The 12,916-nt window shown below is 38.6% G+C and overlaps 1 protein-coding gene across 1 annotated transcript in view; it reads left to right on the plus strand.

Moving 5' to 3' along the window:
* Nucleotides 1–2,203: 2,203 nt before the first annotated feature.
* Nucleotides 2,204–12,916, plus strand: part of LOC118748389 — a 16,455-nt gene continuing 5,742 nt past the window's right edge. The window contains exons 1-4 of the mRNA XM_036482760.1: nt 2,204–2,209; nt 3,045–5,573; nt 9,923–12,291; nt 12,367–12,481. Coding sequence (XP_036338653.1) covers nt 2,204–2,209; nt 3,045–5,573; nt 9,923–12,291; nt 12,367–12,481 — 5,019 coding nt within the window. The remainder of the gene's footprint in view (nt 2,210–3,044; nt 5,574–9,922; nt 12,292–12,366; nt 12,482–12,916) is intronic.

The following is a 12,916-nucleotide window of genomic DNA, read 5'->3' on the forward strand; positions in this document are numbered from 1 at the left end:
TTAACAGGACAATGATCCGAAATATCCTCCGACTCTGGGGCAAAATAGGTATAAATCCCACGTTTTTATAATCATGGAGTGACCTGCGTAAAGCCCAGAATTGATTCAACAGAAAACTTATGGAATTATTTGAAAATGCCACTGTTCAATTGCGAAAATTCGCCCAATCGCATGCAAGACCTTGGGCATGGCGTTGAGGAAAACCGGTGCGCGTTCTCAACAGAGTTCGTCTAAAACCTGTGCGAAAGTATCCCAAGATGACCATAAAAGCTAAAATATTAAAATTGGTTATGGCCAATTTATTAAAAGTCAAGCAAATGGTAAAATTTTCTGTCGGGTGCAAAACTGGAACAACTAGTTGCTACGTTTTTTTTGCAATTTTCTTCTTTATCTGCTTGTATTAATTATTGTTATTAGGGCCTTCTGATGAAATAAACATTGGAAATGTGAATTCCGAAACTAGATTATAAAAAAATTTTCTCATATTGCGAATATATTGCAAGAAAATTCACATTATGTATTACTGTTCCGGTTTTGCTCCTCAGTGCATTTATTTGTGTGATGAAAGACATGAGTACATATTTACATACATACATATTTACATATGGCAGTCGTTCAGAAATCTGCGAAGAACTTGACAGCACAGCAACAGTCGAAATTCCTCTTGCTGTAGATTTGCTTTCGTGCTGTAAAGGTCTTCATAGCACAGCAACAGTCGAATTGCATTTTTTCTTCGTACTGCTGTCGCTTTACTGTCGCGCTTGGCAGCAAATCGACAATACAGTTTAATTTTTTTTTGTTTTTACTTTCCCTTTGCTGTTGGCATTGAAAATTCTCACAGCCACAGCAAAGTCGAAGCAAATTAAAAAGAAAAATGAAAGCAATTTCAGACGCTGGTTGTCAATAAAGTACAGAGGCGCAACAAGGTCCTCAAGTCGCTCGCCGGCGGCACTTGGGGCAAAGACAAAGAAACGTTGCTGGCAACATACAAGGATATTGGCCGGCGGGTTCTAAACTATGCTGCGCCAGTTTGGACGCCGGGGACTAGTTGGACGCAGTGGACGAAGCTACAGACGTGTCAGAACGCCGCACTCCGGACAGCGACTGGGTGCCTTCTGATGACGCCTGAGCACCACCTACACAGTGAGGCCCAAGTGCGCCCCGTAAGGGAATACAACAAAATGTTTTGTAAGAAATTTCTGGTGGGGTGCCACAGAAGCGAACACCCAAACAGACCTCTGCTTCAGGAGGAGCCTCCGCAGAGGCACGTCAGGGGGCACCTATTCGTATACAGGGACGCAGTCCAGCAATGCGTAGACCAACCACTGGACCCGACGACATAGAGACGAGCCATTAACGACATCCATAGAGAGTCAGTCACCACCTACCTTGACTCTCGATTTATGAATGCCGTAATTGGAGCCCAATCACCACCCGTAGAAGAAACGGAGCTTCAATTGCCAAGAGAGACCCGCGTTACCCTGGCTCAATTACGGTCTGGATACTGTAGTTGTCTCAACAGCTACCTGTCCAGACTCGTCCCCAATATCCCCAATGAGTGCCCGGCATGTGGAGAATCCCCTCACGGCACCAACCATCTCTTCACGTGCCAGCTCAATCCGACTCAACTAACACCCCTCTCCCTCTGGCCCGACCCCATTGAAACAGCTGGTTTCCTGGGCCTCCCGTTAGTTGAGCTTGACGAAAATGATTGAATGTTGACCCGAAATAGGCGGGGCTTAGTAGTGCCGCTACAACAACAACAAAAGCGTGTCGTCCATTTCCGCTGTAGCGTATGTAGTGCTTAGTTTTAGGCGCAATATTTAAATACTTCCGGCGAGGCGACATCTACCTCTACAGTCGAATTGTATGTCTTTGATATGATACCTACCGACGAGGTTGATATCGAGACTAGGTTGTATAGAAACTTTGCTATAAATGGTGTCTGGACACACAGCATTGTAAGTTGATAAAAGCGTTGTAAAATACACTAGCTTACCAAATTTCAGTCGGATATCTCGAAAATTGAAGGACTAGGTTGCGAAGCAAACAGACAAATGGACTTGGCTAAATCGCCTCAGCTCGACATTCTTATCATTTTGACAATCATTTATGTGGATCTATGTATATCTTCCTCTTCTGGTACTTACAAATATCGGGCCAAATTTATAATACAATTTCATGTTTATGAAAGTTATAAAAAATGATGGTACTTCTTAAGCTTATAAATAAAAAAACTAATAGAGATACATATTTCAACACGCAATTAGGAGGAAGCTACTTTGTTCCACTTTAATATAAAATTTACAGCCAAAAGCGACTTCCATTATTCGTACTTCCGCAACCGTATGTCTATCGCTAACACATTGAAAAATAAGAATCGAAAGATCATGCCTTTTGCATCAAAGATATATGTACCTAGCAAAATGCTATCGCGAAACATACAAAAATAAATAAAAATTTATCCTTGTTTTTTGAACTTCAAAAGTATACGAACGTACGGTTCGCGACCGTTGCAAATGCCCATATGCAAAATTTTTTAATTAAATTTGTTCGACAAATTTTTTATAAAAATATAGTTAAAACTTCAACAAGAAAGAAAATATTCTTAATTTTGTGCAAAACTCGGGGATATTTAATAAATTTTGTACAAATTTGCAACTTTTTAATAAGATTTTCTACAAAAATTCCTAGTATCTATGTAGGATTATATCCCAATAAATTTTGGTATAACAAAGTGCAAGTTTGAAGTTGGTGAAAAATCGCATTGATTTTTGACAATTTTATCACGCAGTTTCTTCCATACAAAGTATGTTCGATAATTTAGTTGAATGGGCCATAAAACAACAAACGTACTTAAGTATTTTTGTTTTTTGTTTAGTATGAACTATGTTGCATATATTGTAAAAAATACCTTGTGCCAATAATTTAGTGCGGCACTGTACATATTTTATATTATTTTATTTATCGACTTTAATATAATTTTTAATAATAATAACTAATACTTTATTTTTTTATGTAATTCAATGTTTGATGTTTTGTAGACGACAGGTAGCTGCTCTTCCAAACAAGGCAACGCACCGGTTCCAGTATTTCATGACGAAAATGCCAACCCAAACTTGCCGCTTGCCATAGCTACAACGACGGAAACTGAAAGAGAAACTGCGGCTTTTGAAGAACCTAAATCGGTTGCCGGCTCAATTATTGATGCAGCACGCAATCAGGAAAATCGTAAGGAACCTGGTCCATGGAATAAAGCTCATGATAAGAAAACGCCAGGAAAGCTGTTTGCCAAAGTTCCAACTAATACCGATTTAGGATTTAGTATACACGAAGACGTTGAAATGGCACAAGATGAAGACGATGAATTCACCAAGCCGCTGCAGCCACCGATCACAGAAGGGGAACGTAATTATGATAAGCCTTTCAAATATCCTCCCAATTTTAAAAGTAAAAACTTACCACAAAAAGAATGGATCACACCGGTCACTATTGAAAATGAACCAGATTCACGAACGCTTCCCAAATATAATAAATGTTATATGTACCCTCGACCTAATGTAGAATTTCAGCCAGAGGAATATCTAGCATATCGCTTCTTTCGAAAGCGCGGCATATCAAATGAATTTACTGAAAAGCGCAAGCCTTATTGGTCTAATGGTATAGATTTCAATATACGCCAGTATCCCAATTTCGCGAAAAAATCTAGACCACAACAATTGGGTAAATCAGATACTTATTTCGAGCCAGAAAATTTAAAAAGTTTGGTCGTATGCTTTGGCAAGATGTATAACCCAAAAGAGAAAGTTGAGTACCAAGTAGAAGAGTTAATGGCCCAACGCTTACGTCGAAATGATACGATTTTGATGACCGCTGATATGGATGAGACATCATGCGAAATTAGCGAACGTGTTCAACGACGCAAAAGTTTCTTCCCCACCCGCAGATCCATAGCGCCCAAATATGCTATGACAGCTACAAAGAATAATGAAGATGAAGTTGCGACACAAAGAAAACACATTAGTGAATTTACGGAGCTTGAGACAAAAACTAAAGATATCGAGCCGGTTGTTGCAGTTATGGATAAAAAGGAAGTAACTAAAAATATCAATGAGCCTCCTGTACCTGCAACTAAATCCGAACTGCCATTCGAAATATTCGAAGATACAACTAGTACAATCACGCCCACAGCGCCGGCCGCTGATTTGGCCAAAGAAGTTGTAATTTTCCATGGTGAGGTGCCTTCTGCAAGTGGCCCAGATTTTATGTTCAAAACTCCTGCATTGCCTAACTCAACTTCCTTGGGGTCGACGGCATCGAAAGCCCAATCCACGAATAAACTCGGATTTGAAATTTTTTCTGAAACTTGTTCAGTTGAGACACAGCCAATAGCAAGTGCCATGGAAGGGGCTGTGGGGGGTGCAGTTTATGATCCTGAAGAAACATGTTCAACGCAAACATTTAATATATTTATCAAATCGCAATCGGTTAGCACACCAAAGATGCTGCAAAAAAGTGCACCACGCAAATTTGGTTCAGTTTTGAAGAGTATTCCGAATCCTCCAGAAATTCTGGACAGCCCAGAGTTTCCCTCTGCAGTTGAACCCAATGTCGATGAGCAGGAAAATGCTCTCAAAGGCACATCCGAGTATTCGCCAGAAATGGTAAAACAGCTATCAACCATTTTAGAAACCTCGGAGCATGGCACCACTCAAGGCACTCACACAACAGGTGGTACGACAACAAAGTCCAGTAGTAGTACTTCCGATGGGGAGGGCGAACGTGAGGTTTTAACACGCCTCATAATGCCACATACTGAGTTAGAAACACTAGAAGAGCGATCACGTGAATCGTCCACCATGCCGCCAGAAGTGGTTGTGTCCATGGAAAACATCAGTCTGCAAAGTAATACAACAACACAGGCCGCAAATATAGCTCGGGCAGCTGAAGATGAGATGGCTCATAAAGAGTTGCCAACTATTGCTACTACCACCGTTGTTGCGCAGGCAGCAACTCCGGCAGATATTCGTTTACAAACCGATGTACACATACCAGCTAACGCTTTAAATTTTTCTATATTCGAAGATGATCGTACTGAGCCGCTCAAAATTAAACAAGCTGGCAATTTTACGCGCATTGATGAGCCAGAGGACACTGCGGCTGGATATGCTATACGCAGTTTACGTTTTCAAGAGGACAAGACTGAGACTATGCCTAAAATGCTGATGCATTCGCGCTCAATAGTTAAATTTCAGGAAGACAAGACGGAAACATTGCTTAAAATCCCCATAGCACCAACTGCAATGATGCAGTTGGAAGCAGAAAAAACTGATACGAAGATTGCGCTAGATCCACCCCAACTGCCAGCTATTAAAAATGTCAGTTCGAATTTGGATGATTCATTTGAGTTTTTTGGACAGACTCCGCCTGGGAAAAGTATACTGCACCCAAGGTATGAAGTTTCTGCATTTAAGGAATGCATGGAGGCACGTACCCCAGCATCTAAACGTCACTGTGATGCCGATACACCAGACGTAATGCACTTGAAGGCAGCGCAAGCTATACAAAAGCAGGTAGGGTTGTGATTACATAATTGTTATAAGAGTAGAACTCCACATCAAGCTCTTTAGACATTACGGCTTTCAGCGCTCATGTCACAATATAAACGTTTAGCTGAATAAAGTGCTAAAAACCTGAAATGTGGTGGACACCTTAAAGCTTTGTCGAGTTCCACTTTATATGCTTAATAGGGAATAAAACCAACAAATATAAAAAATTTAAAAAAACAATTTCAAATTTAAGCATGAAAAAAAAAATAAACAAGAGAGGGGGAAAAATATAATAAATATAATAATACTAGTTTGGCGCTTGCACAATATGTAAGTGTTTGGCCGAGCTTCTCTTCCGATTTTGTGGCGTGCGCCTTGATGTTGTCACACAAAGGGGAGGGCCTACAGTATAATGCCGACTCCGAACGGAGGTTGTATTTTTATGAGAAGCGTTTTTCATTGCCGAGCGAACGCTACACACTGGGGCTTCTTCATAGAGGGCGATGCTCAAAACTCATTTTTCGAAAGTTGGTATTTAAGATCAAAAATATATACCAGCAGAGTCATAACAAAGTAGCAAATCTCGTGTATAAACATTAGGTTCCGAACTATTACCAGTTGCCGCGTACAACAGCTCAAAGTTAACTTTTCAGTCAGAAAATTTTTTTTCCGATATCGAAAGCGAGTTCATATGTGTTATTAAAGGCTGTCTTATTATGTTTAAGGTTACTATTAGTTTAGAAGGAACTATGTCGTTGAATAAGCAATGTGTGCTGATTGTTTTACAACTTTACATCATTACATAGGGTGGTATTATCACTTGCGAAGCGAATGATTTTGGCGAAGCGAACGGTTTGGAGAAGCGAATTAAAAGGAAGAGAAGGTATTAAAAGTGTTCGCGATGCAACGAACTTGCACAAGCTGGTAAAAGAGAACACTCTTAATGTATATTTAAGTTGCGTCCGCCAATCCATTCGCTTCGCCAAACCGTTCGCTTCGCCAAACCGTTCGCTTCGCCAAATTCATTCGCTTCGCAAGTGACAATACCGCCCATAATTTCAATGGTTTCTGAGATATAAGGAAAAAATTTGAATACACATTTTTTTTTCATAGTGAATTTTTAAATTCGTTTTTTTCTTTCTAAGACTTATTTTTCTTTTTAAAAGATTTGCACAAGAACGTTGCGCATTTTTGAGAAAAATATGTTTTAACGTGAACTTATTAAATTTTGTCAGGCACATTTGGTCATTATTTTATCAAAAATATGTTCCAAGTGGGAGTGTTTTAAGAAAAATTCAAACTAAATGGAAGAGAATGGTATATACCGTATGTATTTATTCTTTATTTCAATACTGTTAACATTATTCCAGACGGAACCCTTTTATCCATTAAAAATCGGGATTTGTGTGAAATATTTTTTAAAAGCCCGTCTAAATTACTACAATGAAAGTTCAGAGTTGTGGAACAATATATTTCAAGCCAAACCAGCTGCTTCGGAAAGAAAGAAGTTGCAAATATTTTTGCGCAATTTCAAGGGCTACATGACCTTAAAATGGATTAGATGCAGTAGACACAAAAATAGATTTTATGAATCGGAAAAAGCGTGGTTATAAAAAACTTGTCAATTTGTGGGGTATCAGATACCTAAAGGAGGAAGGCCCACTAAAGACTGGAGAATTTAGTGACCAGTCAAAACGTAGGAAAACGTCCTAGCTTCATCAAGATTATTCCCACGAACAATTAACGTTCGCAGCACAAATGAGCCTGCGAGCTAGTGGAAATCGCAGTGAAGCCTAACAAGTTCTCGACGCTATTAATCCCCCATCTGAAGAAACTTCTCTGAACTGCCGCATGTTTTTTTCGAATCACGAAATAAAGATTTCAAAGCGTGTCGTGAACGTTTTAGCCGAAAAACTTCAAGGAAAGCTAACCTTGAAGATGTATTTCATCGTCTACTTTATTCTTCTGATCCTCATATTACGAGTTTAAGACCTTTACAAACAGTAAAAAGAAAATCATTTGATCCAGAAGTAAAAGACATGCTTTTAGAAGAGAATTTTGAATATACACAACCTGAATCTGATGATTATATAGACGAATAAAATTTTTATCGTGCCTTGTACTGTTTTGTTATTGTTTCTATTTTAAGTAATCTTTATGGCCCGTTACCATAATTACAATTATCAATGTACAATGAATTAGTTTTTCAGTGTTTAGAACACGAAGTGACTTATTGGAAATAGTGGATGATCTGGGTTTATTATTTTTCTCTACATATTTTTCAATTTAACAAGAAAAAAAATTTGTTGAACAGTGTTAGTACACAAAATAATGAAATAACATTATAAAAATTATATTATATTTCCGTTTTGGATGTGTCTTCGTAGTTTTCAGGGTAAAAAATCCGGTTACAGACTTTTGAGCACCCACTTGTATGAAGCAGCCCCATTGTGCGGTATTAGGGAAAACTTTTTTGTTGTATTTTTTTGTATTATTATGAGAAGCTTTTTTCATTGCCGAGCGAACGCTATTAGGAAAAACTTTTTTGTTTTATTTTTTGATTAAAAGAAATTTATGTTCATTGTACATACTAGGGATGTTTCGAATGTCATATTTTTCACATTCGCATTCGCATTATTAGGCTTAAAGCTATAATCTACTTAAGCAATATTAGAACATTGAACGAGTGCTTAACCTATACAGTGTGGTAAAAGTAAAATAGAGCCAAAAATGGTACTGTTTGAGCCAAGGTGGCAGCCATGCACTTGGGACGCTAGCGGGTGGAGCGCTAAAAAATTTGTGGGCCAGATCTGTCAATTTGTCGTATTTTAGTTTAGTTTTCCACCACTCGATTTTCACCGAGATGAGCTCGTTTTTCTTTAAGATAGGTCTTGAATTGAGCTTTAATTTCACATTTTTTAATGTCTCCAATTCTAAATCCGAGCAACAATGATGTTTTTCAAATAAGGCAGATCGGAATATGCGCACTCTGGGAAGACAATACCTGTAACATGGTGAAATTATACCAGGTGTAGTAATACGAGGGAGAAGAAAGATTTGACACCATCTACAGATATATGTTTTCAATTTCACCATTACCTGTAATAATTGTACCATGCTGATACATGATATGTATTTTTATCATGAAATTCGAAAACTAAAATTGTTTTTTCTCAAATGTTTTCCATTTTCCGACACGATCGATCAATGCGTGTTAATTACAATGTCGATAACGAAGTTAAATAGTACTTCTATGCAATTAAGATATTAAATTTACACCCCTATTCTGCAACACTTCCGTATTCGGATTTTGCTTCAAATCGTAGAAATGATATGCTGCAATCCGAATCGTATCCTCGAACTTTCGAAATTCGTAACAATGGCATGCCTAAAAACGAACGAGTAAGCTTTTTTGCGTAATTTTGTACGAAAACAAATCTGTGTCGGAGGCGAGATAAAAGATGTAAATCTATGTGTGTTTGCAGGAAATATTAGTTCTGTTTATTTAAACAGATAAATTTGCCTTTCGAATATACGTATATTTTTATCCACTGCTTTATATAAAGGAGCAAAAAAGAATCTTTGTTGCCCCTTATCGAGAAACTTGGGTCCGGTTTAGTTATTTGCACAATGATTTTGTTTTGGTTGGTTTGATTGGTTGTTGGGTCCAAACGCAAGGGTTACAATCCCTAAGCGCGGCGAAGGCAGAAGCATGCGCAACAGGTGGTGGACCTAACAAAATGCATGTTTTCAATGGGCTGGAAGCGGTTATTGCATTAACTGGATTGAGAGCCAGTTCTTCAGGCATAGGAGGAGTTCTGGCTTGTGGTTCAACAATTCAACCAGAAGCTGACATGGATGCGCCCATGGTTACTATGCCCGGCAGCTCCGCATACCTTTCCGAGTTCATTGCCATAGCGCGCTCTTACTCCACTGCTGCAAATGCATCAGAATCCATAATTTTCCTCAAAATATTTAAAATCAACTAATTTTACTATAAACAAGCACATGATGAGTGTTTTTTTAATTCCTTTCCACTTTATTTTCCTTCATACAGCTGACTTCGAAAAACAACTGATAGCTGGCAATGCTGCACATTTTTCCGCAAGGGTTGCAGCATGTCGATTTTTCGTTTTTCGTAACGTAGCTACGAATTACGAACTACGAAAATTCGGGTTCTAGAACAAGGGTGTTATTAATTTGCTAGATCTCCCTAACATTTAAGTCCAGTTAGTGATCATACCATACTCATTATTTTTCATAGAATGCATAATTCTTGGAGATCTGTATCTCCAATTATACATACATATGTCTATATGTATATGTATGTGTCCTTATTTTATATGACAATTTTGGTTTTCTTCATTCCGCAGACTACCAACTCTTCATCGAAGAGTGCTTTAACGGCCTTCAAGGGCCCAGCACTTTTCGAGGATGAACTAGATAAAGGGGCATTGAAGAAAGATGCTCTTTCATTTTCTACCACCAAACCTCAGAGCGCCCAAAAGCCCATGGGGCCTTCAGTGCCAGCTGTACACAGAGTAATCGCGCGCGATTCGTTTATGCCTGATTTCTCTTTTATTGAGGAGTCACAACCACAACCGGAGGCCATTGCTGCCAGGACAAATACTCTGGCCAATGCCAATGCAAAACCGAAAGAGTGTTCGACGAATGTTATATTAACTACTGATACGAACTTAGAAAAACGTAAGCTGGGAGTGGAATCGCAAGATTTACATCAATCCGCTGCAAGGAAAGCTGCGGAACAAAATAACATACAGGAGCAGCAAGCAAAATCGGACTTAAGTGATTCCTACTTGAAAGATTTCTCTGAAATTATGGACTCACAACCACAATCTGATAATAAGTGGCATAGGTCTGCTACCAAAAGTAAGCTTACCGAAATACAAGCAACGAAATCAAGTGGAAATGTAAGTAATTCGTTTCTCAAAGACTTTTCGCTAGTAATGGAATCACAGCCCACCAAAAAGGAAAGTCAAAAAGAAATTGAATTTGTTAAAATGGTGGCGCCAAGCACAACAAACGACGAAGAAAGAGCTAAATTTGATCTTGGTAGCTCCTACCTTAAGCATTTTTCTATGGTGATGGAGTCACAACCATTTGAAATTGAACGACAGCAACAACTATTTAACTCTTCTTCCAATAAAGAAGAGAAAACTGAAAAGGAAGTCAAGAAAACAAAGATCCGCAATTCGGTTTTGAAGGATTTTTCGTTGGTTATGGAATCACAGCCCATTGTACATGAAAACCAACTTGTGCAAGATGGTTCGCTCTCTACCTCGACAGTCACATCAACGACAACAACAAAACCTCTCCCAATTAAACCTGAAATAGCTCAGCAAAGAATACAAGAAAACAACAAACTAGACTTAGGAAGTTCTCGCATTAATGATTTTTCATTTGTTCCAGAGTCACAACCTTTGGAAAATTGCAAATTGTGGCTACAATGTAAGACAGAATCAAATAAATCAAACAGTAACGCAGCTTCACAAAATCTGAATCCGACAATACACATTAACGATTCATACCTCAAAGATTTATCAATGGCTTTGGAAGCCCCAGCACGGGAAAGTGCAAAGAAACATCCACAAGAGCTACAAAAACTTGCTGTCGAGCCGAAAACACCAGCGCCAGCACCACCATCTGTGAAACCTCTAATGTTTTTAGATTCGTATATGAAAGACTTCTCTGGCTTTCAAGGCCCGTCTGGTAATAGAATGAGCGCAAAAAAGAGCAGTACACGTCTAACTTTTTTTAATGATTCGAAAAAAGCGAGTGACCTCATAAATCCTATGCTAACGGACGTTAACACCAATATAGAAACCAAAACAAGCGCTGCTCAAACGCCAAATAGACTACTCTTCCTAGAACAAAAACCTCGTACGAGTATACCTCACAATCCGCTAAGTATTCGCCTTTCCGGTGAAAAGTCCTTCGAGTTGAACGCGGAAACCGCTATGTTCTCCACAAATATCAGCATGATTAAGAATTCCACCTTGTTGCCACCTACCGAACTTAATACCGTACAAGCGCCAACGCCAATTAAGGAGTACTCATTGCACATAAAACAGGAAGATAATGTTTTTAAAACACCGCCACCGGCAGTAAAATTGCCGCCAGCTCCGCCAAATGCGCCAAACGTATTATCGCAATCCAATTTGCAGCAAGAAAAACGTACGAGTTATTCTACAGAAACTATGTCGGCAAAACAACAATCAGCTACAAAATCTTCGCTTTGCGAGAGTAAAATACCACAACCATTGGCCACTTTTCAAACATCAGCTAAGAGCATTACACAGCCAATAGCAATTGATGTTCCCGAGGATGGCGTTGAAGCTGATGAAGCTGAGGCAGAAATGAGTATATATTTTAAGCACACGCCCAAGACACCGAAAATTCAACAACATATTTGGAATGAAAAATCACCCTCTCCGAAAACGCCCTCACAGAATGTCTACGTGCATCGCGAAGTGGATTTGAATGCAACAGCTCAAATTATCGACAATAACAAGGAAGATCCGCAGGTCAATCCTTTTAATGGTTATCTGCAAAATGCCTTCTTAGAGCAAATCGAATTTAGCAACTACATTGCCGGATTGCCGACTTGCATGTTGGTAGGACATGTTTCGCGCCTAAATAATACAACCAAGCTGAAGGTCAACGATGCTGTATTTGAAGTGTTAAAATTAGTAGGAGAGGGGGCCTACGGCGCAGTTTACTGGTAAGCAAAAATTATTAATTTTAAAGTAAAATAAAGTTATTTTATTACTTCTTTTGTATGCTATCTTCACTAAAGTGGTGTGAATAATAAGACTGGAAAAAAGTATGCGCTCAAGCAGGAGCGACCGCCTAATTTTTGGGAATACTATATCTGTTTGGAGGTGCACAGCCGTTTGAATTCCGATGATTTGGTAAGAGTAAAAAATGATTTTTACAATACCTTTTAATCATTTAGTTCGACTGAAGCGTGAAAATTTTCGCTAGGTCCTTCATAGAGTGCCCTACATATTAGCACACAAATTCATAAAAAATAAGAAGACTAACTGTTATATATATGTCTTTAAACCAATTTTGTTTTTTAACCGACCTTAAAAAATAGGAGGAGGTTATCAATTCTTCGATATATATATATGGCTCAGTTCCAAGTTGCATTAATGCAAAGCATCAGCCTCTTTTATTTCTGAACTATAACTGATGGAAAAGTCCAATATGCGCAACCACTTCAAATGCCGAATTGGAACTTAGTTGCGCAAATTGGACATTTCCATCAATTATAAACCAAAATGTTTTGATATACAAATACATTGAAAAACAATTTCTTTTTTGTTTTTAAAACATTAAAATCT

This window comes from Rhagoletis pomonella, unplaced genomic scaffold, assembly GCF_013731165.1.
Source record: "Rhagoletis pomonella isolate Grant_MI unplaced genomic scaffold, Rhpom_1.0 Rhpom_scaffold_00013, whole genome shotgun sequence".
Lineage (NCBI taxonomy): Eukaryota > Metazoa > Arthropoda > Insecta > Diptera > Tephritidae > Rhagoletis > Rhagoletis pomonella.